Source organism: Sander vitreus, chromosome 16 (genome assembly GCF_031162955.1).
Source record: "Sander vitreus isolate 19-12246 chromosome 16, sanVit1, whole genome shotgun sequence".
NCBI lineage: Eukaryota > Metazoa > Chordata > Actinopteri > Perciformes > Percidae > Sander > Sander vitreus.
The window spans coordinates 13,961,106-13,988,221 of NC_135870.1; the positions used below are offsets into that span (position 1 = coordinate 13,961,106).

General features: G+C 40.1%; 1 protein-coding gene across 2 annotated transcripts in view; it reads left to right on the plus strand.

Annotated features, from left to right (window-relative positions):
* ric1 (RIC1 homolog, RAB6A GEF complex partner 1) overlaps positions 1-27,116 on the plus strand; it is a 40,027-nt gene that overhangs the window by 3,639 nt on the left and 9,272 nt on the right. Inside the window, exons 2-16 of one of the 2 annotated variants that reach the window (XM_078271332.1) lie at positions 2,834-2,941; positions 16,278-16,357; positions 17,477-17,584; positions 19,250-19,395; positions 19,568-19,704; positions 21,148-21,239; positions 21,889-21,977; positions 23,213-23,357; positions 23,514-23,562; positions 23,972-24,148; positions 24,276-24,488; positions 24,955-24,993; positions 25,520-25,630; positions 25,918-26,007; positions 26,130-26,290. In XM_078271332.1, coding sequence (XP_078127458.1) covers positions 2,834-2,941; positions 16,278-16,357; positions 17,477-17,584; positions 19,250-19,395; positions 19,568-19,704; positions 21,148-21,239; positions 21,889-21,977; positions 23,213-23,357; positions 23,514-23,562; positions 23,972-24,148; positions 24,276-24,488; positions 24,955-24,993; positions 25,520-25,630; positions 25,918-26,007; positions 26,130-26,290 — 1,745 coding nt within the window. The remainder of the gene's footprint in view (positions 1-2,833; positions 2,942-16,277; positions 16,358-17,476; positions 17,585-19,249; positions 19,396-19,567; positions 19,705-21,147; positions 21,240-21,888; positions 21,978-23,212; positions 23,358-23,513; positions 23,563-23,971; positions 24,149-24,275; positions 24,489-24,954; positions 24,994-25,519; positions 25,631-25,917; positions 26,008-26,129; positions 26,291-27,116) is intronic. The other variant, XM_078271334.1, reaches the window with a different exon arrangement.

Consider the following 27,116-nt stretch of genomic DNA (forward strand, 5'->3'; position numbering starts at 1 on the left):
ATTGTGAATGTTTTTCAGGTAGAGTGCAATGACCAAAGAAGCTAAGACACTTTGGTACAGTTAACTATTAGTCCAGCTGCAGTCAAAGAGTTGAATGGTTTGCAATAAATATGTAATCCATAAACAAATGCATTATCTAAGTGATTATGTCTAGTATTTGTTCCAGAAGACCTTTTTGTGTTGCTATTTAACATTTTTCATTAGCTTTTATTAAGCCAGCCAACAAAGGAAATACAGGATTTTAGCAGATGATCTGTGTATGGAAGACAGTTTCTACAGAGTAGGTGCAAACCTCAAATTAATGGTAAACATTTTTTTTTATTCCTAATTGCCATTATTTAATTCTTTATCCAGTGTACTGGAGTATGGAGGCAAAACAAAATGTGTTTATTTGATGGGGATGAAAACTATCATGTTTTTCCCAATGTGTATGTTAGAGTAGTTCCCAAATAATCATAGAGGCTACCTCAGGAGTAATCTTTCCTTTTTTAGATAATTGTTTGGGAATTTTAGCCTTTAAAAGACAGGACAGCTGTATACAGGAAAGGGGGGGGAGAGAGGGGGAAGACATGCAGCAAAATGGCCGCAGGTCGGACTTTCCTTTTTAACTAGAAATTACAGAACACCTAATGAGTTTGTTCTGATTGTGATCTGATATTATTGCAATTAGTAATGAGGAGAGAGGTTTCTATTTCTGTTTCCCACGAGGAAGCTTCACCAGTGCAGGTATCTTTGACATTATTAAGATTTCATGCTACGAAAGGGACATTATCGGGTCGACATACTTAAAACCTGCTCTCTCATTACGGTTACTGGGTACGAGATCTAATGTTGCATAGCTGGAATTACACAAGCTCCTTCCCTGCTTTTGTTACCTGACCAAAGCCATTCAGTTTACTGTTCTCTTTTTCCTGTAATGTCAAAGACTGTAACGTGTCGGAAAACAGTTTTTTCGTCACAATTACAGTGCGACTAACTCAGTATTAATTCATCTTCAGTAATAATCTGGGCTATTAAAATTGCATTAAGTAAAACTATACAAGTTTATAACATCAATAAACCATAGATTATTTGCAGGATGTTTTCCACTTGTTGTTGAATAATGCCAATGATTCTAGAATAGGGCTTTGCCAGGTGTTGAGGTTTCTGGTGTTCAGAAACTAACTTTGTTACCAGAGATTCTCTTTAACATCTGTTATACAGTTACACAGTTACAAATAATATGTCACTCAATGATTCTTATTTGACTTCAGGTAAACCTGATACTCATTGTCTGTGGTGTTGTATTAGGGGATTGGAATGAACTGGTAGTGACGATTGTATTGTGTTCTAGATAAATATCTGCTGTAGTCACTTAGGGGTAGAGGCCAATTAAGGGCAACTGCCTCAGGCAATGTCTGTCTGTGTACGCCTGTTCATCTTTCTGTCTGTGTGGCATGGTAGAAACTGTAGCCTCCACTGAACATGCTTTTGTTTGCTGGGCTGAATGATATTTTTCAAAATAAATGAGCCTTATGTTAACAGTTAGCAGTTTAGCAACAGTCAGGTATCACAGTCATCCCATTAATCGGGAGAGACTTTTATCTGTATTGCTTCTTTGCCAAAAAACCAACATTTGAGCCAGTTCAAATAAGTGTCAACAAATCACCTTCCACACCAGGAAGGGGACACTGGTGGACAAAATGCAGATATCACTTCAAGTGAGCACTAAAACATGTTATCATGCTTTCTAATTGTTTAAAATATGTTTCAGCTGAATAGATACTTTTTTCATCCATGGTGGTGTTGCTGTGTCCAGTGTTTGTATTTGGTTACTTTTAGATTGCTCCAGCAGTCTCATTATTAAACCACTCCAAAATGTATTGATTTTAATTTTTTTGTTTCAGTTAAAATTACGTTTAACTAAGAGCCTAAAGACAATTACAGTATTAAAATGCCCATATTATGCTCATTTTCAGGTTGTACCAGAATAGGTTTACATAGTTTAATTTTCAAAAAACACCATATTTTTATTGTATTGCACATTGCTGCAGCTCCTCTTTTCACCCTGAGTGTTGAGCTCTCTGTTTTAGCTACAGAGTGAGGCATCACACTTCTATCCCATCTTTGTTGGGAGTCGCACATGCACAGTAGCTAGGTACTGGGCTACTAGCTAGAAGCTAACGCTGCTAGCGGTTAGCCACCTCGTTCTCAATGGCAAAACACTGCTACAACACACACAAGTTCACCCTAATCTACAATGGAAATTGTATAGAACTACTTACATGTCCCTCGTCTGCAGGTATTCAACGCAAAGTTGGAAGTGTGCCCTCGTTTAGAAGGAGTCTCCCGGCTAATCCTGCCTTGTACTGACCGAAGTTGGAGAAACAGCTAGCTGATGTGGTATTAGCTAAAGTGGTTAGCACACACCAAATGTTTTGGCCGATGACGTAGACGGCCCTGTCGATTTTGACCAGCTCTGAAAGCAGGATACATTCAGAAACCCGTATTTCACTCAAAACAGCATGGATGTTTTTTTCCCCCCCAAGTTTGTATGCGTGTGGAAGCACCAGAGACACAAAATAACACCCCAAATCCCAGAAAAAGTGTATTTTCATAATATGGGCACTTTAAGCCTGTGTCATAAATGACACTTACATTCAGACCCCAAACCTATTTAACTGTAACTTTATACAGGTTATTTACAGATGAAATGGCCAGACATTTTATATTGATCTTTTGAAAATTTTGGCAGTAACAGTATGTTGTTTTTGTGTCATGTGTGGCAGTCTGTGACTTTCAGTATGTTTAAAGTGCTCATTTTCTTTCCCATATCCCTTTTCCCCACCCACAGCCCAGTGTTTTGATAGTCAGCTATATCGAGTCTGCAAAGGCGGCTGCCCAGTTTGGCTTCTACCAGAAGGCAGAATGGAAACCAGACGACTCCATGATAGCTGTGGCGGTAAGTACAGCACTCCACCGATATCATCTCATATGCAGTTTGATTGACACCCTTTGCCCCATGTTCTGTATCATGTCCTATTACTACAAAACACTAGTATACATTAATGTGTGACATTGTTATATCCTTGTTCAGTCCACATGAAGTGTTGACACATATACTGGCTATCTCCATCCTCCTCAAATGGTGCATAACAATAGCAATTCAACATTATGTCATGATTAAGCCATGAAAAGTCAACAACGCTATGTTTTATGTAATTGTAATACTAATGTGCTGTTGGGCCACATGTGGTCGACTGTCACCTGTAATCACTTCTTATTCTCTTCCACACTATTTTTCTGCTCTGTCTTACCTGTTTGGTTTTCATTCTACTTTTTGTAACTGTTATTTCCTCTCATCACTTTCTAACCACTGATTTGTTGCATGTAGAGTTTCAGTCAGTGGGTAGAAAATGCTTCAGTAATCGTTCACTGACAATAGAATTTGATCAGGATCCTTCTGTTATAGAAAACCACTGAATCAACTGCCCTGTAACTGCAGCGTATCACAGTAGAATGAGCATGACAAATGCTAGAAAGAGAAAAATGAAAGTGTATCTCTAAACAGCAGAGTTTGTCCTATTTTTTAGTTTCAAGTGCGGCCCTGTTTATCAGAGAGGAGAAATCTTCAGACTGTACAAAACACTGCGTCTCTTGGGTGTCGCGACGCAACAGGTCCCACTCCGTGCAACACTCCTGTTCGGTGGCCATAGTTTCACAAAGTAGATAAATCAATAAAGGTCACTGAACATACTGGCCTGACATTTTGAGATAATATTTAAATGCTTCAGTTACACTTTGCTCCCAGTCTAGTCTTGTCATACTTTGTCCTGTGCTGATCACTGTACTTTCTATCTGACTATGAGTCAATCAACTCAAAGTGAAACAGTAGTTCTCTATGAAACAGGCTGTTGTTCTGTGGTTTATCAAATCACAAATGTTCACTTTATTGTATTAACTTTACTATCAAAGTAGCCAGAGAACATCTTCCAGTCACTAAATTGGTTTTAAGGCGGGCATCAGTCACCTTTGTCCTTGAACCCTGACCTCATTCTTAACAGATCAGGTTTGTAGGCGAGCTCTAAATGGGGAACAAGATTACAGCAGTCTGAAAGGATATAGCTACCTCAGCTCTTTTAGGAGATGGAGAAGGCCTTATTTTTTGTGTGTTTTGCGAATCAATACAAATTTACTTGTATTGCTAATGCTAAATCTGATGAGGGGGAGGATACACAGCCTGTGTTAGCCTGCTCCACGTCCCCCCTATTTAAGTAACCATAACATATCGCCCCCAGGATCTTCCTTCCTGTCATTATAGCCCTGCCTTGCGTAAACTGTCGAAGGACCCACAACCATAAAATATGCAAATTGTCAGACCACAAAGATATAAAAATTCAGGCTCATTTCCATGGAGATGTAATGTTCTCGCCAGGATGTTTCTGTATGTAAGCCCACACAAGCTTACTGATCGTAAGATTGTTAGTTTAACCCGACCTTGCCTCCACTGTCAGGCCTCCATTCGGATCATCAGATCATTTGTAGTCCAGTTCCCTGACCATATCTATCGCCTAAGAAAATCGATACCTTTTAGATTTTTAAAATATAGTATATAGTATTGTTCATGATTAGGTTTATGTATGCCTGCTGTAAAATTATTTTAAAAACTCATTATTATCATTTTTGATCAGCTGACAGTTTTTACGCCTTTTTAGCACAGCAAATCAACACACCCACATTGCTTTGAAGCATAAAGCACCGCTATCCATCTTATATTTTGACAGCTGCACTGGCCTTGTTGTTTCCACATTATACAAAACAGGTTATACTGAGACCAAGAGCATAACTAAGTATAATTTACACAAAATATAGCCCTAACGGTGGCTTTGATCAGAGAGAGACAGCAGATTTTGATACCATCAGGAAGTAGAGTGTCCCTGAAAGCAGCAGAGTACATCATGGCTGGATTTATCGAGTTGCTGTTATTTATTTTCAGGTTTGAATGTAAATCGTTCTTATCATTTGTAATCCTTGATAATGAGCCCTGTCTGTGTTGAACTAATGTCTCTTGATACATTCTTTGAGATCGGATAAGGAACAGATGGATGCTGCATCTGCTGTGTCAAACAAACAGACAAAAGAGTTTGAGCAGTGGTAGCATAATCGAGCTTATAAGGATAAGTGTGTGATAGAAGAACCACTAATTCAGCTGGTCGGTGTTGCTTGTGGCCTCGTGCCTTTGTTTGACAGAAAATAATGTGTATTGTAATGATTATAATCTAGTTTCAGTGTTCACTCAAAGCAAAGACACCGCATTCACACTGCACACACCTTTTGCAAAATGTGGATAATTGAACTTCATCAACTGCTGACATTTTCTGTTCTCGCTACCGTGACGCGTAATTGTTAGCTGAGCGCCCTGCAAGATAACTGTGTGAAGGAAGTGTCTCATTGAGTAGTCTCACACGAGGCGAGTGCCCGAGTCTGCAATTGACTCTGTCTTCCAAAGGCCATGTGATCAGCAACACATTGGATAACCGCCAAGACTCAGAACAGAAGCAGACGGCATCAAAACAAAACTCTGATTAGAATCACTAGTGCACGCTGGATAAACGTGCTGCTTTTGTTTGCGTGTTTTTGTTCCATCCATGCCTACAAGTCTGTGGAGTCGACTCTGTGAGCTGCCTGTGGTATAAAAGTGTTTGCAGTTGACCATTAGAAAGTTGATCTCCCTTAAGAGTGTACATTTGTATAAATCATGAAATATAATGTAGGGAATGTAACTGACATGTAAATAGAAATCCGGTCATGATTATTAATATAAGTAATGCTGGGTTTTCCTCACCAAATAATCATGTCTGTCTAATTAGTGGGACAATCGATCTCAAGTAATGCTGGGTAAAGTATTGCAGTCATCCACATATTGCAGGACCAGGATATTTCCTGTGCAAATGTTTATGTTCTGGTATTGAGCAGTGTAACCTTTTTAAAAAAATATTTTTTCCATACTTGGAACGTGCTGTATCAGTTTCTCAGAATCAGCTTTAATGGCCAAGTTAGTGTGAACACATACAGGGAATTTGACTCCGGCTTTTTGGAGCTCTTAAAGTACATACACAGAAATAGACATACGGCTAATAACAAGGACAACAACGCAATTTAATGCACTTGGAGATTCAGCGTATGGCTGCTTGATGTGTGAACAAAACAATAAATACATTGAAGTGATTGAAAATAGGGGTGCACATTAATTGTTGCAGCCCTGTTTCCAAGAAGTTCAGCATTTTTTTTTTTTTTTTTAATGTTTCATCAAATACCTTTTTGTCTAGCTAATCTGCATCTTTTTTTTTTGGCACAAAATACTGTGTGGGACACGAGAGGCTGTTTAGAAATCAGTGTGAGAGAGGGCTGTACATGTTGCTCCCAAAACACCACCACTTGTCCTTGAAGCCATTCTGCTGAACATACAGTATCTGGGGCCCGTTTCAGAAAGCAGGTTTAGTGAAAACTCTGAGTTTGTTAACCCTGAGATGAGGGAAACTCTGGCTTTTCTGTTTCAGAAAGAGAGGTAACTTAACCTCAGAGTCAGTCACTATGGTAACAGCCTGTGAACCTAACCTGGTCGGGAGCAGGTTTTCTTCAATAAACCTGGAGTTTCTCCAAGTCTCCTCCCTCTGACACAGCTCTCTTTATATTTCCTCATTCATTCATGCAGTCTGTATCAGGCCCATTTTAGCACAGTTTATCTGCATGAATTAAAAAAAACAGTGTTGGTTTATTAACTGTGTTAGGCAGACTATAAAAAATTTTTTTTCTCAAAACATGCCATTTTCTTTTGTTGACGATCCCGTTGATGAAGAAGCTGTATTACTTCGCAGGGAGTTAATCATACGTCAGTCTATCAGTTATGTATCCTACATAACCTTATCCGTCCTCATATCACTAACGTCACCCATCGTGGACATGCTCTACATCCCAGCAGATTCTTTGTGTTGCGTTGCGTGTTTTTGCAAACGGCAGTTTTTTTTACAACGTTGGTGATTGGTATTAGTAAAGCCACTGTAGCAAAGCGCCATCAGAAGAGTGTGACTCACTCTGAAACATGTTTTAAACGTTTTTGTAGTGTTCCCTGGACACAAACCAGTAAGAGCCATTAAAAAGGAGTTCCACAGGATTGCAGGTGAATGATGTAAACCCTTTAGATAAAAGATTATGAATTATAATTATGTTAATGATGGTGCTGCAGCCTCAGAATCGGATTAGTAGGCCTAGTACTTTTTCACCCGCAGGATTGCACCTAAATGAACTAGATTATAGGTTCAATTTAACCAGTAATATTATACTTATGATTAAATATGATATTAATACACTATATTGGAACTTATGCATTTACTCTTGCAGCAATTAGGGCTGGGACGGTTACCGCAGTCACATGACGCCTACCGCGGGTCTGAGCACGTCACCGTCATCACCGCAAAAAAACCATTGGCCTGCACATGTGTGCACGTTGCAGTGATTCTAATGACATGGATTGTGTCTGATGACATTGTGTCTTACATGGATTCAAGGTTTTCTAAACAAAACTTATCATCAAAAGATGGAGCAAATCCGACCTTTCGCGAGTTGGGAAGCGCGATGTTCCATAACGCATAATAACATTCCATTCGTGTTGACTATTAGGTCTATATGCGAGAGTAGCCTACCTGTGTAATGTCTTGTATCGGATAAATGTCTTTGCCTTTCCTACGGTAGGAAAAGCAAAGACATTTCTCCGTTCTCAACTCAGGTACACATTAACGTTACAGCTGCAGTGTTTACCATTAGCCTAGCAACTAACGGAGTTTCCTTCTGTTTATAGCTTTATCCCAATAAAACGGCATGGTTGAATTTCAGCCTGCATGCACGTTTCGTAGCCTAAAACAGAGCGACTTACATTGGTAGAGAGAGCAACAAGTTAGCGGACTGTGGTTGTCAACTCAGAGATCAGGGTTACACTCAGAGTTGGTTAAACCTCCTTCCTGAAACGGGCCCCAGGTGTTAAAGGGGCTACAACAACACAACACACACACACACACACACACACACACACACACACACACACTAGAGCTTAGATCGGGGCCAAAAAAATCAAGCCCGACCCTACCCGTGCACGTTGTGTCCGAGCCTGGCTCGGCCCGACACATTAACTGTAATTATGAGCCCGAGCCGATTTTAAACCGACAATTTTTTTTAATACGTGGGCTGTTATAACTGACGTTCTCAACTACAATTCCTAGTTGTTTGAACTACAGAAATCTGTTTAGAATTATCTTAATGAATAATGCAACAAGTACGAAGCATGTAAAATGCGCTGTTTGTTTTTTAATGGAATGGATCCGAATGAAGAAACGTAAAAAAAAAATCGTGACCCTAGCTCCCTCAGCCGAATAGTGTGGGTAACAGATCAAGGCAGCAACATAATCAAAGCCCTGGAACCATATAGGAGACTTTCTTGTCTCGATCACCTAATTAATACCGTCCTTCGCCACGGTCTGCATGCTGACGCACTGGCCGACAACAGTGCTGCAGATGGGGGAGACACGATGTAGCACAGTTTACCTCACACTCAAATCAGTGCAGGACATGTAGCCTATCCAGAGCTATGAGAGAAGCTGGAGAGGCATAGCTTTCTCCCCACCGAATTAGGCTAATAAAGTAATGATTAAAAAAACACAAATGCTTGATCAAGGGCCCAGCCCGAGGATAGCAGCGGAAAATATCGGCCCAACCCGTGAAGTTCGGGCTCGGGCAGAGAATCTAAACTCTAACAAACACACACACACACACACACACACACACACAACCACACAGGAGTTTATAGTCAAACTGAATGTTTTAGAGCATCTGAAGCTGAAATGTAATCGTTTTTTACATTTGGTACTGTGGTCAAAAGTCTAGATAATGCCTCATTTATTAAGACCATTGGAAAAACAATGGAGACATTGTCTAATGGTGTCATGTCAAAGCTTTAACTGCCAGTTCATGTCAACAATGAAATGGTTGACACAACAGAGAGACAACATACTTATTGGAAAATATTAGCGCGATGACCTCTTGGCCTCTAGGTGTCCATCTCTGCCCCCCTCTTTCTCAGTCCTTCCTTTCATCCCTACACTGAAGCCGAAGTACACATGAATGAATGCTGTGAATGTGTCTGGGAAAAAGTAAGTCAGGCTTGGTCCCAGGCCCACCCTGCCAAACACAACAGGGAGCAGGTGGAGGAATTAAACATAACAGGGCACGCTTGTTCACTCTCTTCCAGGGCTTCACAAACAGAGTTTGATTCTGACCCATGAAGAGAGAGTGTGTGTGTGTGTGTGTGTGTGTGTGTGTGTGTGTGTGTGTGTGTGTGTGTGTGTGTGTGTGTGTGTGTGTGTGTGTGTGTGTGTGTGTGTGTGTGTGTGTGTGTGTGTGTACACAGTTCATTTATGTGGTAAAAATGTGTATGACTGGAACAACCACTGTCACAATCACAAACTGTCATTTGCAACAGAAATCCCTCTTAACAACAATGTTGCAGCCCAATGTGAGCTGCAGCTCTAATTGTAATGAAGCTGGCCTACATTATCCTTATTAAAAAGTCTTTTAATCATTTCATTTCATAAACAAATCTGATATGCTTTTTGGGAGAATATTTTAGTTTTGTGTGGTGTTTTTACTTTCTTAAGGTTTATTCTTTTTATCCCTCGCACGTCCTTCTACGCAATGAATCAAAAGGGCAAGAGACCGTTAACTTTGAAGCAACGGTTGTGAGTATCTGGCCGATTGCCCATCTTTATGCAAATTAATCCGTTGAACGCGACGCGACTATCCAGTAGAAGTAGACAAAAATCTTTCAAACTGACCTTTGTCGATCTGAAATGAAGACAGATTAAGCAACTGCATGGCCTATTTCTCGCTTAAAATTTTTCAGAAACACGTTTCGGTGAACTATTTTCGTAAAATATGAGATCGCCACCATGACAGTCGTTTGAAATTCTCGAGCAGCCAGACCCACGCGACGCGTTCATCCAGTCAGCTGCGGGTCAAGGGCGTGGAGCATCTAGTCATATATTGAAAGTTTGCGTTTCATTTTCAAACTCCCTGAAAGACATTTCTACCCAATGTATACCTGAGAAATGACCTTGGCATTGGGACCCAGCACCTCGTGGTGACCGTGGTCAGGCCTTGTCAGCGGCATGTACAAATCATCTTACACAATAGCAATTTTGTCTTTAGTCTGATTACGCCATATGCTGTCTGTGCGACTTGTTTGTGTTATGTTGAAATTGCAAATCCTAATAAACAGATATTATTTTTTTTAAAATGACAGTGGCTTCAGTGAGGCAACAGCAGCAAAGGCTGTTGCCACAGATTGGTTATGATCAAACAAGCAAAACTAACTGGTCTCAGTCCACAGCAGACATGCCCATAACCTCTTCTACTGTGGTAGGAAGGAAGTAAACCAGCTGAATCTGAAACGGGTCCTGTTATCAAAGTAAGTGCTCAGTCTGGCCATAAGAAATAGACATGATATGGTGGCTGTAAACCTTTTTTAGATTTGTGAAGATGACCTGTCACCCTATCACTCACTTGCTCTCTTTCATCGTGATCCCAGTAGTGTAAATCAAACAAGGGTTTGTTATGACATACGCCTTTTTCACACATGATGTCTGCTCCGTAAGAACTCTGGCAGTTTTACATGTTGAAAAGTTTATGCAAATTATCCATTGGCTATGTGGTGTCTTGACTAGCTGCGTATTTTTTATCTCCAAGAAGCCATATCATTTCTCATCCCTCATTTGCATTGTAGTTTAATTACAGGGCAAGTGGACTTGGAGAAGTCAGGGACTGCAGAACAATAAAGGCCAGCGTTGCCCAGGCCGTAGTCCTTGCTTTAACTACCAGCTGCTTCCCAGATGTTTGGCTGCTCACACAGCCTGCAGACCTTGAGGCTAACGTAATCGCCCTCATAAACCATGGCTAGGCCTATCTTTAGTGTGCTTGTGTGTATGAGACCGAGAGTGCGAGAGAAACGGCTAAAGCAATTGACAGAGCGAGAGGGAAGGACTTTTTTTTTTTTGTAGTGTGGCAGGAGTCAAGAAAGGATCTTCAAACAGGGGGAATACTTAGCATTTAGCTCTGCTTGCGTTTTGAGATCCCTCCAAGGCCAAAATGTTCCCTCTCTGTTTTTAGACTCTCACTCATGAGTCCTCAGAAAGGGTTTTCAACCAAGAATTTTTTGGTGACCAACAATTTGGTACAATTTTCTATGGCACAGACGTAGTTCCACAAACATCAAGTACATGTTATTAGCCTATGTAAATATAAGCATTGTAAGTATAAGGTGAAAATGAGAATAAGAATAGTAAATAACGAAAGTATACAAATATTTTACTGGTACTTTTGCTTGTAATTAGCCATTGTTCAGCAGGTGTCAACAGGCTAAAATATATATATATTTTTTAAATAAGGAGCAGACTCCTTAAAATTGCACACTCAACATTTTCTGCAGCATTTTGTGTTTTTGCGTGCGTGCGTGCGTGCGTGCATGCGTGCGTAGAACTTGTTTGAACATGCAGAAAAGAGACCTTAGTATGCTATTAGATGGTGTACAGTTTTCTGCTGACTTGCTACTTTCTCTGAGAAAACAGTCTTTCAGTCTACTTGCAAGCCTGAACTAGAGTAGTTACCAGTCAGCTTTTTCGTCTTCATTTCTATTCGATTGGGTTTTTACAGCCGCATTAAGTCAATCCTTTGATGTCCCCCTCTTTCAAATGCAGCATCAAGTCGTAATAGTTGGTTTGAATAGTGTAGTAAGTGCCAACAAAGAAGAGGAAGTTTTACATGAAAAGAGCTAAAGCCCCGTCTTGAGTCCTATAATTACAGTATCATCTATTATGTGCCTCTCATCTACCGATTGAGTATGTGCCCACAAGACACCCAAGTTATTAGGAGAAATCAGGTCATCATAAAATTGTGTTTTTGCTGCCACAGCAATGCCTTCTCTGTCCTGGGTCTTTGCTTATGCTGTGCACACATGCTCTTGTAAAAACTTTATTTAGAAACCTAGTCAAGTTTGTACATGGCCAAGAAATCATCTGTGTTATTAACCAGGGTTCATCTTATTCCCTCACTTATGAAGGAAACCAGGCGATCTTCGAAGAATGGTTCAGTAGTTCCCAGTGAATATCAAATAGTATTTTTGATTCAAATGCCGAACACTATCATGAAAGACTCTTGAGAGTACCAAGAGCTGGTTCAGGAGCTGCAGTTTTTTGTTGTTGCTCCCGTTTGTCAGAGGACATCAAGAGAAAACTTTTTTAAACCCCCCCCACATTAAGCCACTGGGTGTATTTAGCCTTTTGAATCTTTGTGCCGGCTTTTTTATTGGGCCTTAGTTGACAAAAGACCGGCATCCTGCCTCTTCCTGTATCATTATCTCAGCATGTGTGAACGTATCAATAGTCCTGGAGACATGGGACATATCTCAATTGTGGCCTTCTCTCTTTATCTCCCATTCCTTTAATCCACAGTTTTTTACGTATCTGACAAGATGAGTTTAAGTCAATCTGATCATAATGTCCCATGAAAAGATTAATGCTTCTGTGTATCTAGTGTGATCAAACTACAGATGAAAGGGATGAGATGTGGATAGTGGAAGACACTGCTGAAGTTTGTCCTATTGTCAAGTGTTTTGCCCCCTCTCCCTCCCATCTTTGATACTTCACTGAGATTCCCTTCCTCTTGTAATTGACATGCTTTTGAAGTACAGTAGTTGACTAGTCACACTCACATTTCCTTTCAGAGCCCCCCTCCTTTATACTTTTACTCCACCACATTACAGAGGGAAATATTATACTTTTTACTGCACTACATTTATTTGATTACGTTGTTGTATCCTATTTCTACTCAATTTGCCCCTTTTAATCTATCTATAAATTGCAGGAGTGTGTGTGTCTGCCTGCCTGTCTGTCTGTCATGCGCATCTCTCTAGAACCGTTAGTCCGATGGATTTCAAACTTGACGTTGTTTGGATTAGAAATGCAAAAGATATAGTTAAATATATATCGATAAAAGAAGCACACATTGGCTTTTGCTGCTCTAGCCACTGGCCACTCCCCCTCTCACACTGCACAGCACGGCACCTCAGACCCACAAAAATGTGCAAAGTAGCACTACTTTTGACTGTCTTTGACTTTGAATAAACAAACGACAATTCCCGAATTCAAGGACGTTTCAGAATCCCGCACATGCAAAGCATAACCAGCTACAGAGTTTTTTGTGGCAGACAGAGCGTGATACCAGACACTGTTTTTGAGTCTCATCATTGTCCGTGTTTGGTGGAAAGCTGTGAGCTGTAACCTACATTCACCACTTCTAACCAGAGGCAGAATCACGGAGATTATTCCTTCACAGCGCTGTGCAATGCTAGAAAATCTCAGAGCTGAACCGGGCTGACACATCAGTTTTCATCAGACTCACCCCAGGTTAATTAAGTATACTGCTAACTAATAACATTACTGTCGCCAAAATTCCCCCGCGAATCAAATCCCCTACTTCACCGTTAACCATCAAGCCACTAAAAACTGTATGGAAATGAACACCTCTGCTGAAGTGTTAAATTCGTTAACGATCATACGACACGAGACGTCTCTCTCTCTCTCTCTCTCTCTCTCTCTCTCTCTCTCTCTCTCTCTCTCTCTCTCTCTCTCTCTCTCTCTCTCTCTCTCTCTCTCTCTCTCTCTCTCTCTCTCTCTCTCTCTCTGTGTACACACACAAACAGTCCGGTTCTGGTGGTTGATTAACACAGATATGTGCTGATTAGCTCTCATAACGGGCCGGTTGGGTAGCACACTGCGCCCTGAGTCCATAATGTCTGATTACTCCACATTGTCATTGTGATTACATTCTGAATCTGCAATGTAAATCAGTAAGTTAGTAGTAGGGTATACAGGGGTTGCATATTAAGTGGTTTGGGGTCCTTCTGTAAGTCATTTTTGGGTACAATTTGGTTTTGATGAATTCTACAAGCAGCAATACCACAGGCCAAGCAATCGGCCCGTTCAACGGGCACTGCACTTGTTATATTTAAATTTAGTGTTTGATTTATATAAAAAGTGTGTATTTGTCTATGGGAGAGATGTGTGTGTGTGTGTGTCTCTTTAGTTGCAGATCTGGAACTGGATGCAGTTTGAAAAATTCTAAACATTTTCTGTTGTTAAATTACCAAATATGGAGAATTGTGCAGCCATGGTGGAGATACACGCTCTACGAGTGCTTACTCGTATTTGTATGTGGACTGCTAGGCTATATTAACTAACTAGGTCATTGTAATGAGACCGTGTCCTACTGTAATCATCTTAAACTATATATAGTGCTAACGTGAATATGATGAAGTGGCTATTCTTTTTATCTGTGCAATTTCAGTGCAAAATGACTTCTCTTAACAAGCTAAAGTCAGTGTAACATTGAATGCATGTCCTCACTTGGACAGTAAATTAAACTCTGTAAATGCCATAATACAGGCAGTTCATAATCAGTAGCAAATTATCAATTCACAGATGAACTACATGTTGGCGTTTTTGGTGTTTTGTGATTAATGTAAATGATGTCATTCAGAGATGTCTCAATTGTTGTGCCACAACTTTAATGTCATTTTTGAAAATGACCACAATCAAGTTAACATTATTAATATTATCCATCCACAAAATTACCCCATAAATTATATTTTGAACCTGTATGTAGATTCTAAGTGTTTCTTTTCACATTAAGATGTGCAGTATTTGAAAGTTGAAAAGGCCATTTAAGCTGCTTAATGTTGACAGTTTGCACACATCTACAATAGAAGCATGTAAGGCAAACATTTGAATTATCTACAATTAACATTTTGTTCTGAAGTAGATTGTATTCATGCTGTAGTGTTGTTCATCCGCAGCTTTGTGGAGCTCCAAGGCTGTTGATGGGTTTAGCAGGCCTCAGTTTGGCTCGGTCCTCTCTCTGGCTGTGGCTGGTCTTTTCTATTCGAGCTTCATGTTGCTGCTGGCTTTACCCTCTCTCTGGTTTGGGTTTTCTTATTGCTATGGGGATGTGTTGGCCTGCTATTAACAATACTGCCACCACACTAGAAAAGTCAAGTGTTACTTCAGTGCGCTGCCACCAAGTATCAGCAAAACATCACCATACAGTGAAGCATAACTCAATAAAATACTGTAAATAGTATAATCATGGTTTCTGCATTAAACTCGCTCTGGTTATATGTGGGTCTAGTCTCTAGCATGACTGAAGTTCTTCTATGTGCAGTCAGGCAAAACCATTGAATGCTGACAGTGGAATTAAGATAAGGTTTCGTGTCATGTTTCAGTCTACAGGTGCAATTCCACTAGTTTCCCTCACAACACTGTGTGTGTGTGTGTGTGTGTGTGTGTGTGTGTGTAGTTGTGGCAATAGTGCTGTTGCAACATTGTACGTGTATACAAGTATTGTACTTATATTTTGACATCATGTGTAGTGTGAGCTTCTCCACAGAATGGAGCCTGAAGCGTGTGTCAACTGTTTTAAAATGCTGACAAACTTGTTTTTGAGCATCATTATCATTAACAGCTCAACCTGTTCAGAATTGTGCACTGAAATATTCATTCCCTGTGCATAGAAATAGTCTCTTAACTATGACAGTAGTTGGGTTGCAAATATGACCCTGTATAGCTCATACCTAGACTCATACCCTAAAAGACTGATCAAGACTCTTTACTGACAATCTTTATGGTTCATAATAGGGCAAGTAATCATAGTGTTACAATAATTGTTTGTCAAAGAATTCAGAAGGCAGACACCTCTACATCAAAACGTAAAGGTGTAGATTTTGTTTTCTTGCGATAACCAGCATGATTACGAAGTCCTATTTTAACAAGGACACACAGTGTAACTGATCTGTTGTCATCTGATGAATATTTTTGTTTACTCATTAACCCTTTTTCTTCCCCCCCCTGTCTTCCTATTATTTCTCTCTCTTTCTACCCCTAAAAAGGCATTGAGTGACAAATGTGTGATGACAATTAAATGTAATATTCAATTTTACTTTTAAATTCCCCTTTGCATCCCTATCCATTTTCACAGTTTCTCTTAACTTTTATTCTCTTATTATATATCTTATTTGTGGTGTCCAACAATCATCTTTCCATCTCTCCGTCTGATTACAAAATTGGTTGGTTCATAATAAAGGTGCTTGAGCAACTATATTGATGTTTTTTTTAAAGACAGTCCTTTCTCTCTGTTTTCAGACTGCCAAAGGCTACATTCTCTTGTTTGATGTGCTGGGTGGAGGGGATGACAAGTCCCTCTATGAGCCTGTCTATCCAAAGTGAGTGCAGCACACATCATACTCTCACACCTATTGATAGACATGTGCTTAGGTATAGTGAGCAGAGGGGGCCAAGCTGTAGCTTGCAGGGAGCCTAAACAACCAACAGATCATTTGTCCCTTAAAGAGCCATTTAACCGTCATTGTTATGCATGTTATATCAGTGAATATGACCTGCATCTGCTTGGGGTTAAATGTGAAAACACAATATTGCATATAAAAAACACAGCAACACTATTTCTGTGCAGTTTGAAGCAGTTGAAAAGGCGGATATCCCAATGCTAACTTGTTAGTGTTATTACTGCAAATGACAAAGTATAATGACATTGCTGGTTATAAACAACAACAGCATTGATTTATATTAATCCCACTTAGCATCAACTGATTTTTTTTCCCTTTCAGGATCGTTTGCTTGCTGCATTTCGTCTCTTTAGCAATCAACCAGCAGCTGTATGTCAGTACAGCTGGTTAACAATGCCAGTAAGAATACAGAGGGCTTTACTACTAAATCCTCTTATGTAATGTTTGCACTTTACTACATATGTAATTAAGACTTTACTGTGGTTATATGGTTGATGAAAGCATGCAGTGAAATCTTAGCTGCTGGTTTTACTGTTTTTCTTAAATTTAATATGACAAATACACTACATGGCCAATAGTATATGGACACCCCTACATAACATCCATATTATAGGTATCTATACAGTAAAAAAAAAAAGTGCATAGGAGTGTCTGCAATGCTTTTCTCTCTTCCTTTACTAATCCCTCTGTGCTTTGTATCAAGTGTCCATGTCTTGTGTGTATGTGTGGTGTTTGTATGCCTGTGTGTGTGTGTGTGTGTGTGTGTACGTGTGTGTGTGTGTGTGTGTGTGTGTGTGTGTGTGTGTGTGTGTGTGTGTGTGTGTGTGTGTGTGTGTGTGTGTGTGTGTGTGTGTGTGTGTGTGTGGACGTGTGTCTTTCACATTCCTTGACAGCGTACCAGCAGAGGTCAGGCAAGTCAGGGCGTATTCATCTTTTTAAGCTCAGAGTTAAAAAGTGTTGCATTTTGGGATTTCAACGGTTTTCCTCATACATCAGTAAAATGAGTCTCTGTATTAATGTATTTGTGTGTTTGCACAGAGGAAGTCCTCGTGTGAAGGTGACCCCGGGTTATAAGGAGGAGCAATGTGCCCCCGCACTCTCTTTAGAGATGAAGAAGCCTGTGGATCTTGAGGCCCCCATCACCAGGTAGGATGAAGTCTTATCGTCCTTTTATCTCTTTCTCTGATTTTCTCACTCTCTTTTTGTGTTTCTCTGCCCATCTGCCTCTCTCTCATATAGACCCCAGCTCACATTCACAGACTGGGACCACCAAAAGATATGTTTACTGTGTATCGTAATTCCAGTGCTTCCTGTAAACTAAGAGAGAGCACTGTTAATCATGTTTGGTTTCCCCCCTCCGCTTGTGCATAGCTTCACCACTTTTGTTTCATGTACAAAAAGTTTCTTGTCATTTCAAATAATTTAAAGTCTTGTAAATTACACAGGCAAGATGTCTTCCATTAAACGTTTGAAGTAAAAACAAAATCATGTTGTTCTTGATGTAGGTTTACCGTTCAGTATCTACTGACATCATGAATTTATACATTTTTGTAGATTTTAAATCCCCCCGATGTTAGTGTATTCAGATATACAGTATGAGGAAAAAACATGTTTTTTTGAATACATAAAAAGATAATTAGATGATTTTGTTCCTTCACTGTCTCTGAAAAGGCTTGTCACCATTTTAGATGGCTCAAGCCATCAGCATCACCTGCATGAAGACAGACCAATTTTCAAGCCTTTACCTGTTGTAACACACTGCTCTCAGGCCTCTAAGTGAATCATTTCATTTTCATGTAGGCCTATTATAAACTTAATGTGCACTGAGGAAAAAATGACCATGTGATCCCTTGTTCATTGTTACTAGAGAAGCCTATGGTGGTTTAAACCTAGTCCCCAAATTATAATAACATTGATAAGAAGAAATAACCAAAGGCAACACTTGGAGGCTGTTAGATAAGAGCCTGTATCTACTTCCTCCTTGTTTCTCCTCTCTCATTTCTGTTGGTTCAGTCTTTGCTAATTTCTAAAGTTCTTTTTTAGTTTCTTTCTTCTTCTAGTTTTTCACCTTCCCTATTATCACCCCCGCATCTTCCAACTAGACATCTTTGTTTGCTGAGTGACAAGAACATTTCTGCTCAACTTTCTTTTCATGCATATTTTTGTTTATCTTTTGTTCATATTATCTGTGTCTTTTATGTCCTTGTGTTCATCTGTCGCATCTCCTCCGCTGTGTGCACTTGACACAGATTATAGGGTAGTCAGCTGAATGAGAGCACTCAGTTGGCATTTCAAAGGCACAGCTTGATTCTGCAGGAAATGAGTGGGTGTCTCCTGCAGTGAAGCTACAGTAAAAGTTGTTGTCTCCTCCACAGTTAAAGTCCACTGCGTTTGACACCCTCAACTTCCTTTCAGTTCTCCCTTTCTGACTCTTGCTTTTCTCTTATTGGTTGTCCCATTGTGCCATCTTCAGTTAGACCTTGAATACTTTATGGAAGACAATGAAGCGCTTTACACACACACAAACGCACTGTTGTTTGTTCCCTTGTGTATTAGAAGACAGTGAGAGTTGGCACGGACAGCTATGTGGCCTCATCACAGCTGGACATTAGAAGTTTCAGGCTCCACTCAGAGGGCACAGCTGGATAATGACTACTCCACTGTTTTCTAACACTGCTGTTTGTATTCTAGTTCCCACTCTTCTACTTACCGTCCCTACCTGTTTTCTTTTACTACTTCGTCCACAGTTTCTGTCCTATTTGTTTGGATCTCAATGCTCATTTCTGTGGTTCTTCTTCTTCCTCCCTCCAGTCTGCAGTCCCTCCCGGAGGACTTATTGGTGTGCACTGCAGACGGCTACCTCCATGTGCTGCACTGGGACGGGCTAGGCTGCAACGGGCGCAAGGCCATCTGCCTCACTACAATCCCCTTCTCGCTAGATCTGCAGTCTGCTCGAGGTTAGAGAAGAGAGCAGATTTGATTCTAGTTGACAGAAACAGAAGTTTCCCATCACGTTCTAATGCTTTTCAACTTTTCAAAGTTAGGTTCTCTCATTTTGTTGCATAGAATACTTCAATGTGTGTGTATATGTGTGTTTGTCTGTGTGTTTGTGTTTGTCTGTGTGTGTAGGTGGTCCCTCTCTGGACCTGGAGGGAGTGTATATCCGTTGTATGGAGTATTGTGTGACCCTGGACGGCTTCGCTGTGGTACTGAGTGACGGCCGCCTGGGCTTTATCACACCGCTCAGTAACACCATCACCGCAGATGTAAGAATACTCACTGGCCAACGGTGCTGATGTTAAAACACACGCTCAGCCCAAAGGTCAAACACATGATCCAAACCCAGATTATAATAAATGCATAATAGTTATGGCATTGAAAAAGCTGATGGAAGTCTCTGATTCTACAAGACTTGCAGACAGCCAACTGTTCTATAGTTTATGCCATTGATATGCATATCAGCATATGACATTATCTGACACCATGACAGTGGAACCACCACCAACAACCTATTTTAACCAAGACATTCCCTGATTGTATACTGATTTTTACCAGGCCTTTGTTTCTGCAAAGAAATGAAATGTTCTGCTTGGCTTTTGAGTAGGTTGGCATCTATTAGGCCATGTTCTGGGGTATTTGTGTGCGAAAGAAATCTGTTTAGGTGTAAGTTAAGAAACAAATGTGAAGGCTAACAGTATACATGTAAGTAGTAGATAAATAGGGCAAAGTGAACAAGCAGTTCTCTTTGAGTGTTAAACAAGTAGAGGTGTGACGAGATCTCGTCCCAGACTTCTCGTCGGGGTAAAAATTGTCTCGTGTCATAAGTGCAGAGCAGCCGTCAGTAGACGGAGTCTGACCTGGCTGGTCTTATAATACATCTGGCTTTGAAGATGAGTCTGGCTTGGATTCCTTTTAATGATTTTAAACAAAGATAAATGTTCTCCCCTCGTATTAAAATGGTCATATATCAATAAAAAGAGCAGCCTACTGCCTTGTTTACTGCTGCAATGAACGTTGTTGTAACCTTGGTTCTCTTAGTAAAGACTCTTCTTCCAATCACATTTCTTAATTGAAGTTTTCTTTAAAATAGTGTTAAAATCTCATCTCGTTCTCATGAACCCAACGTTGTGTCTTGTCTCATCATCTCATCTGAGTGTCTCGTCACACCCCTATAAACAAGTTTTACGATAAGTGAGAGAACTGTTAACATCCTTTATGGTTTCAGTAAAGTTTAATTTAATGACATGAGCACCAGTAACAGTTTTCAGACTTTATAAATAGGGCAGCACAATACTTTTTATTAATATGATTCAATTCAGGACTTGCGGCTATTACTTTATCTTGACAGGATTTTGACAGTAAGAGTATCTGTAAGATAGCTTTTCACATCCAAAAAGGCAAGAAGAGCTCACCATTAAAACATTTTGGCTAGGAATGATGTTCTTGAAATTGGAGAAGTGGGTGTTGTTGACTCCATCAAGATAAATGTGTCCAGATATAAATGTCATATTAAAATCGTGACCAAGCAGTCTGCTGCTATTGTTTTTTTTTTCTCTGCTCTAGAGTTTCATTTAGACTTACCAACACAATTTTAAAGATAAATATAAGTGATGTGATTAAAGGAAACGATTGCTATGCTGATCTGCCACTGACATCATTCACACAATTAGTTTTTTTGTAATTCATAAATGTTTTTTGTGTGTGTGAAGCAGTTGCAGGGCGTCTGGGCAGCAGATGTGACTGATGGCACCTGTGTGGCAGTCAACAACAAGTACAGACTGATGGCCTTTGGCTGTGCCAGGTACGTGTCTGCAACGGTCTCTCTGTTCGTATCTCTATATTAGTGTTTGGAAGAAAACCTGGATGTGTGTGTGTGTGCGCGTTTGTTTGCATCCGTGTGTTACAGAGATAGATTGTTGTCCGTGTGGTGTGTCCAGTGTGAGAATCTGTCAGTTTGTGTTTGCCGAGGCCTACCTAGTGTGTGCTCGTCAGAAACTCCCAATGGATTGCACAATCTGCCAGGTTGGCAGGGTTTTCTCCTCTCTATTGCTCTCTCCTCTCCTCCTCCATCTTTTTCTGTGTTTTTTACCTTTTTGGGCGCACACACAGCGTTCCAGTTCTTTATGCAATTCTTGCCCAAACAGTCCTTTGCAGATGATAAGAGAAAGTAGAGCCTGAAATCAGACTGTCTCGCTGTACAAGGAAAAAAACATTTTCATCTTCTGTCTTTTGAACATTATTTGAAGACACCTTTGAAAACACCCTTTTAGATAAAAGTGCGTGTTACTCTGATGTAGATCGCTGGGATTTTTACCACTGAATGGGCAAGAGGTTAACTGAAAGTCAGTAGGCAGCAACTGAAGTAATATATTTAGGCCTCTGTGATTAATCATTTGCAATCACACACACACACAGCGCAAATAATAACCTTGATTGTGTTTTCATTTCAGTGGCTCAGTGCTGGTATACATGATAGACACCACGACAGGATCCATGCAGCTCTCCCACAAACTGGAGCTCACCCCAAAACACTACCCAGGTATCACAACATATGCGCCCCATCTCTCGCTCTTTCCTTTTGTCCCTGTTTTTGTCTCTCTCCTCTCTTCGTTTGTGTCACACCCGTGCACAAATTCCTCCTTAGGATAACTCGCATTCCTTCAGCTGTCTCTTGGGTGCACATGCCTGAGTTTCCACTTAGGTCACATCTGTAGCTAAAGCTATAGCTCCCCCTAGTGGGCAAACTGCCATGAAGGCCCGTCACTATCTTAACAATTAATCTATTTCCATGGTCCATGGTATCTGTATCTGTCTTGAAAAGTCTCATGTATAGAATAGGTAGACATTTGTCTTTGGTTTGTATGTTCAAACTATGCTGTTAAAAATGGTACATTAAAACACAGTAACATAAAAAACACAATACACAATAGAAGCTACATTAGAATGAAAACCGGGTACTCAATGGTGAGGACTGCATCAAGGTTAAATAAATAGATATAAAGTGCTGTCTATTTATTTAACCTTAATTCAATCCTCACCATCAAATGGAATTTAGTTTCCTCAAAAACAACCTTAGAAGGTATTAAAAATTCTAGCTACAGTGGCTAGGAAGCTCAGCTGTCTTATAATGATGAAATAATGTGTTGATTTTGGCAGAAACCTGATGAATAAATGATTTTAAATTGGTTATTCCATTCATCCGTTTTCTGCTGCGTATCCGGGTCCAGGTCACATTGATTTCATAAATTACATCATTAGGAATTAATGTTACACACTGCTGGGAAGTACTGGAAAAATGTGATATAATAATAAATAAGCCTAGATCATTTGGTCCCTACTGGTATTCCATTGTACTTTTATACTTTGGCTTGAATGTGTTTTCATTCTATGTGGCGTTAAAAAAGGTCGAATCATTCTCCAGCTGTGATTCATGTGGGAAAGAAACAGGATTTTGTAGCTAACATACAGATGGACGGAACATTGATGCTGCCAGAGTTATCAAATAATATCACTCTGTAATATCAAGCTCTGTCATTCAGAGCGTTTACTCATGATAAAAGACCAAACATTCATGAGCTCAGTAAATCAATGAAGAGACAAAAATAGTCTAGGTCACTCCTTTTAATAATTATTATAATTTAAATAAGTTATCCTGTAATAAAGAAGAGCACAATATAATGTGATTTAGTGTCAAATATTAGATAATACTTAAGTGTTTGCAAAACTATTCAGGTAGTATTTTTAAAATACAATCTGAATTCTTTGCCTGTTCAGACATCTATAACAAGACGGGTCCAGTCAAGCTGATCTGCTGGTCTCCTGACTACAGCGTTGCCATGGTTACATGGGAGTGTGGTGGCCTATCGCTGTGGAGTGTCTTCGGAGCCCACCTCATCTGCACTCTGGGAGAGGATTTTGCGTAAGTGGACGGACACACACACACACACACACACACACACACACACACACACACACTAATGTACTGATAGACGCACTCCATGTAATGCAAATTCATATCAATTTATATATTCTTCTTGCTTTTTTATATGTTGTATTTTTTTTGTCCTCCCCTCAGGTATCGCTCTGATGGTACCAAGAAGGACCCTATTAAAATTAGCTCTATGGCAAGTGGATTTATTTAATACATAACATAAAAGGGACATTTCAATATAAAACTCTTGATTTGTAAAGCACATTTAAGAGATTTAAGGTTACAGAAATGATTATAAATAATGGCAGGTAATTAGTTGGCAAAATTAAAAGCACAGGTGTTGTGGTTATGTTAAGATTCAGTACCTACTGAATCCTGTTATTTACAAGCAAATTGTTTTTCATTGAAGTGAAACAGAGGTAACATAGGCTGTGTAATTTTATTCCAATAAGAATAATGAGACTTTTTTTCTTTATTGCATGCTTTATTGTGCATATTTAAATGATTTCTCTACATGTTGGTAGTTTGCCTGTTACATGTAAAATGTATTTTTGTTATACCATTGTGTGCATACTGACTGACTTGCACTCTGCCCTTTCCAGTGCTGGGGAGCAGAGGGCTACCACCTATGGGTGCTCCCGAACAAACCGGAGAGGGGAAGGCAGGAGGAACAGCAGCAAGAAGAGGAGGAGATGGTCACACCTCCCCACCCCTCCCTGCAGGCCGGCATACTGCAGTTCCACTTTATTAAGAGTGCCCTCACAGTCAACCCCTGCACGGTGAGTGCAAACATACTGCAAGTTTTGTGAATACACACACGCATGCACGCACACTCAAACACACACACACACACACACACACGCATTAAACATTAATGTTCTGTTTGTTCCTCTCTCGGCTGTACAGAGTAACCAGGAGCAGGTGTTGCTCCATGGTGAAGACCGCCTCTACCTGACCTGTGGTGACCCCTCGCAGGTCCACAGCACCTCTGACACACATCCGCACACACACTTACACCCACACGATGGCAGCCCGCTGCACCACCCCCCCAACCCCGACTCCTCTCTCTCTCAGGGACTAAGCACTTTATTGGGACACAAGCACTGGCATGTGGTCCAGGTAAGGATGTGCATTCATCACACCTGGTTTGATGGGATTTATGCAACAGGGACAAAATTTCTTGCGAGCATATTATATGTCAGTGCAGCCCCAGGCCATCCTGTAGAATCCGCAACAGAGGCTGCGATTGTTTTCATTATTAATTATTCTGCTAACAGTCTAAAACCCCCAAATATTCAATTTCATGTAATGTAAGACGAGGAAATGCAACACATGATGAAAAGCAGGAACCATCAAATATTTGGCATTTTAGCTAATCGATCATCAAAAAGATTTTCTGCAAGCTTCCAGTATGAGATAGACAACGAGCTGTACTGATTGTAAAGAGCCCAATGGTGATGCCTAACACCTGTCCTGGGGCTTTATTTAACAAGTGCCTTGATCTTGCCTGTGTGTATATAGTTCAATGGAGACAAGGTTTAGTCTATTATCTTGTATTTCTCATAGTATTTTTGTATTCCTCTAGATTCACAGCACATACCTAGAGAGCAACTGGCCTATACGGGTAAGTATGGGAACATGTGTGTTTGTAATTTTGCCTCCTAGTCCACTAGGTCAAGTGTCAGGACAGCTGTTAGTCATAGAACCGTGTGTTAAATCGTTTATGCAATTATCCCCCATGGGTATTCAACTTGAACTTTCTGGCTTTGAATGTGATGTTATGTGTGGGACACATAGGCATCTGGTGCCATAAACATTTATTACAGTTATTTACTCAGGCCACATGTGAGCTCAGACTCTAGAAGCTGTCATAGTCCAGAGTCTACAAAGCAGTAATGTTTACATAGTAAACAAATTTTGCTGCGTTCACAAGTGTATGTACATAAGCAGAATTATTGTTATACAAGGTGTGGGAGGAATAGCTGCTGTTGTGAGCCTATAAAGCCCATTTCTTTTTAGTAGATAGCTATACAAAAAACGTGACTTGTCAGTATACTGGCAGTTAATAAAAATGGCCATAAAACTGTGTTTATTTTTGTGTTTGTATTCTGTGTCAATACCTGACATTATATTTGTGTGTGTGTGTACAGTTTGCAGCCATAGATACAGCAGGCCAGTGCATGGCTGTAGCAGGGAGGCGGGGCTTTGCACACTACTCCTTATTCACGAGGAAATGGAAGCTGTTTGGAAACATCACTCAGGTATGTGACATTGTAGACTGGAAGATAATAACCCTCTTGTAATGGCTTCCGTACAATTATCAATGAACAACTGGTGACTTACTTTGAAAGAATTCTGACATGGCACCAGGATCTACATCCTTGGTGCAATATATGCCATCATGTAGTCTGCACAGCTAGCTTCTCTATCACAATCTAGCTGTCAAAATACTATTAAAATAGAGTATTTTAGGGTAAAGTTTTATTTTATTTCCAGTTGTGTTTTGTGCCCAAGTAAATAATGTTAACGTGTTTGCATTTTTCTGTAGGAGCAGAACATGACGGTTACGGGAGGTCTGGCTTGGTGGAAGGACTTTGTGGTGGTGGCCTGTTACAATTTTATAGACCAGCAAGAGCAGGTGAGACTGAAGCACCACTTCTTGTTTCTCATAAATTCCACTATTTCTTTCTATTTATAGTGGTTTTAGTTTTGTTACATTCATTAGGACGCTTCCCTCTGTTCTCCCTCTGTTGACACTAGTTGAGGCTCTATCAACGCTCATCCAACCTGGACAACGCCTTTGCATCCGTGACTAAGCTGCAATCAGACACTCTGTTGCTCAATGTCTTCAGAGACATGATCATCCTGTTCAGAGCTGACTGCTCCATCTGCCTCTATAGCATAGAGAGGAGGAACGACAGGTGGGCTCCTGTGTACACGCATTACACTTTCAGTCTTCAACTCCACATCACTCGCTATCGTATACCTGACATTGATCTTTTCCCAGGATAATCTCATGTGTTTGCATTCTGCCAGGCCTTCATTTTTGTCCAACTTTGTCCTGTAGTTTTTTTTTAGTTTTTTTTTACTTGGAACATATTTGCTTTTTGTGCCTTGTAACAGTAAGAATGATGAGGCCTGATGGATTATACATACTAAACCTTTACCCAGTGTTTTGACAATTTATTTCTAAGTAAGGATTGGCCAAACTTCTTTTGATAAACTGGATACTATTCTTCCTTTCAAACACTCTAGTACCAGGGAAATCCTTGGCACCAGTAGTCATAATAGTGTTAGGTAATAGTGTTACTTAGCCACATTTTCCCTTGGGAAAAGAGGCTTTTAGTAAAACCTATTGACCTAAAACCCCATCACATGACAGAACTGGGCCCCAGCGGAATATACATTGTTTTGATGCCTATGAACCTTTTTAAAACCGATTTCTGCTTACTGCAATTTAGTGACCTTTATTTCCAGTCAAGTACATTGAATTAATTGATTCCAGGAACCTCCCTGAATAAAATATTTAAGCTGCATCAAGTTGTTTGCCAGCATTTTGTAACATTGGCTGCGTAGACTTTCAAAGAAAATGAGATTCTGCTTAGCAGTCACACGCTGTTGCCTCTCATACTGAAAGCTGTTTTCAAAAACCTTAGAGTTAAAGTCACCAATTCTTAGTCTTCATTTGTTTTGTGCATTAGTGTTTTTACCTGGAAGTCATGATTCTGTTTTTATAATATGTTCACC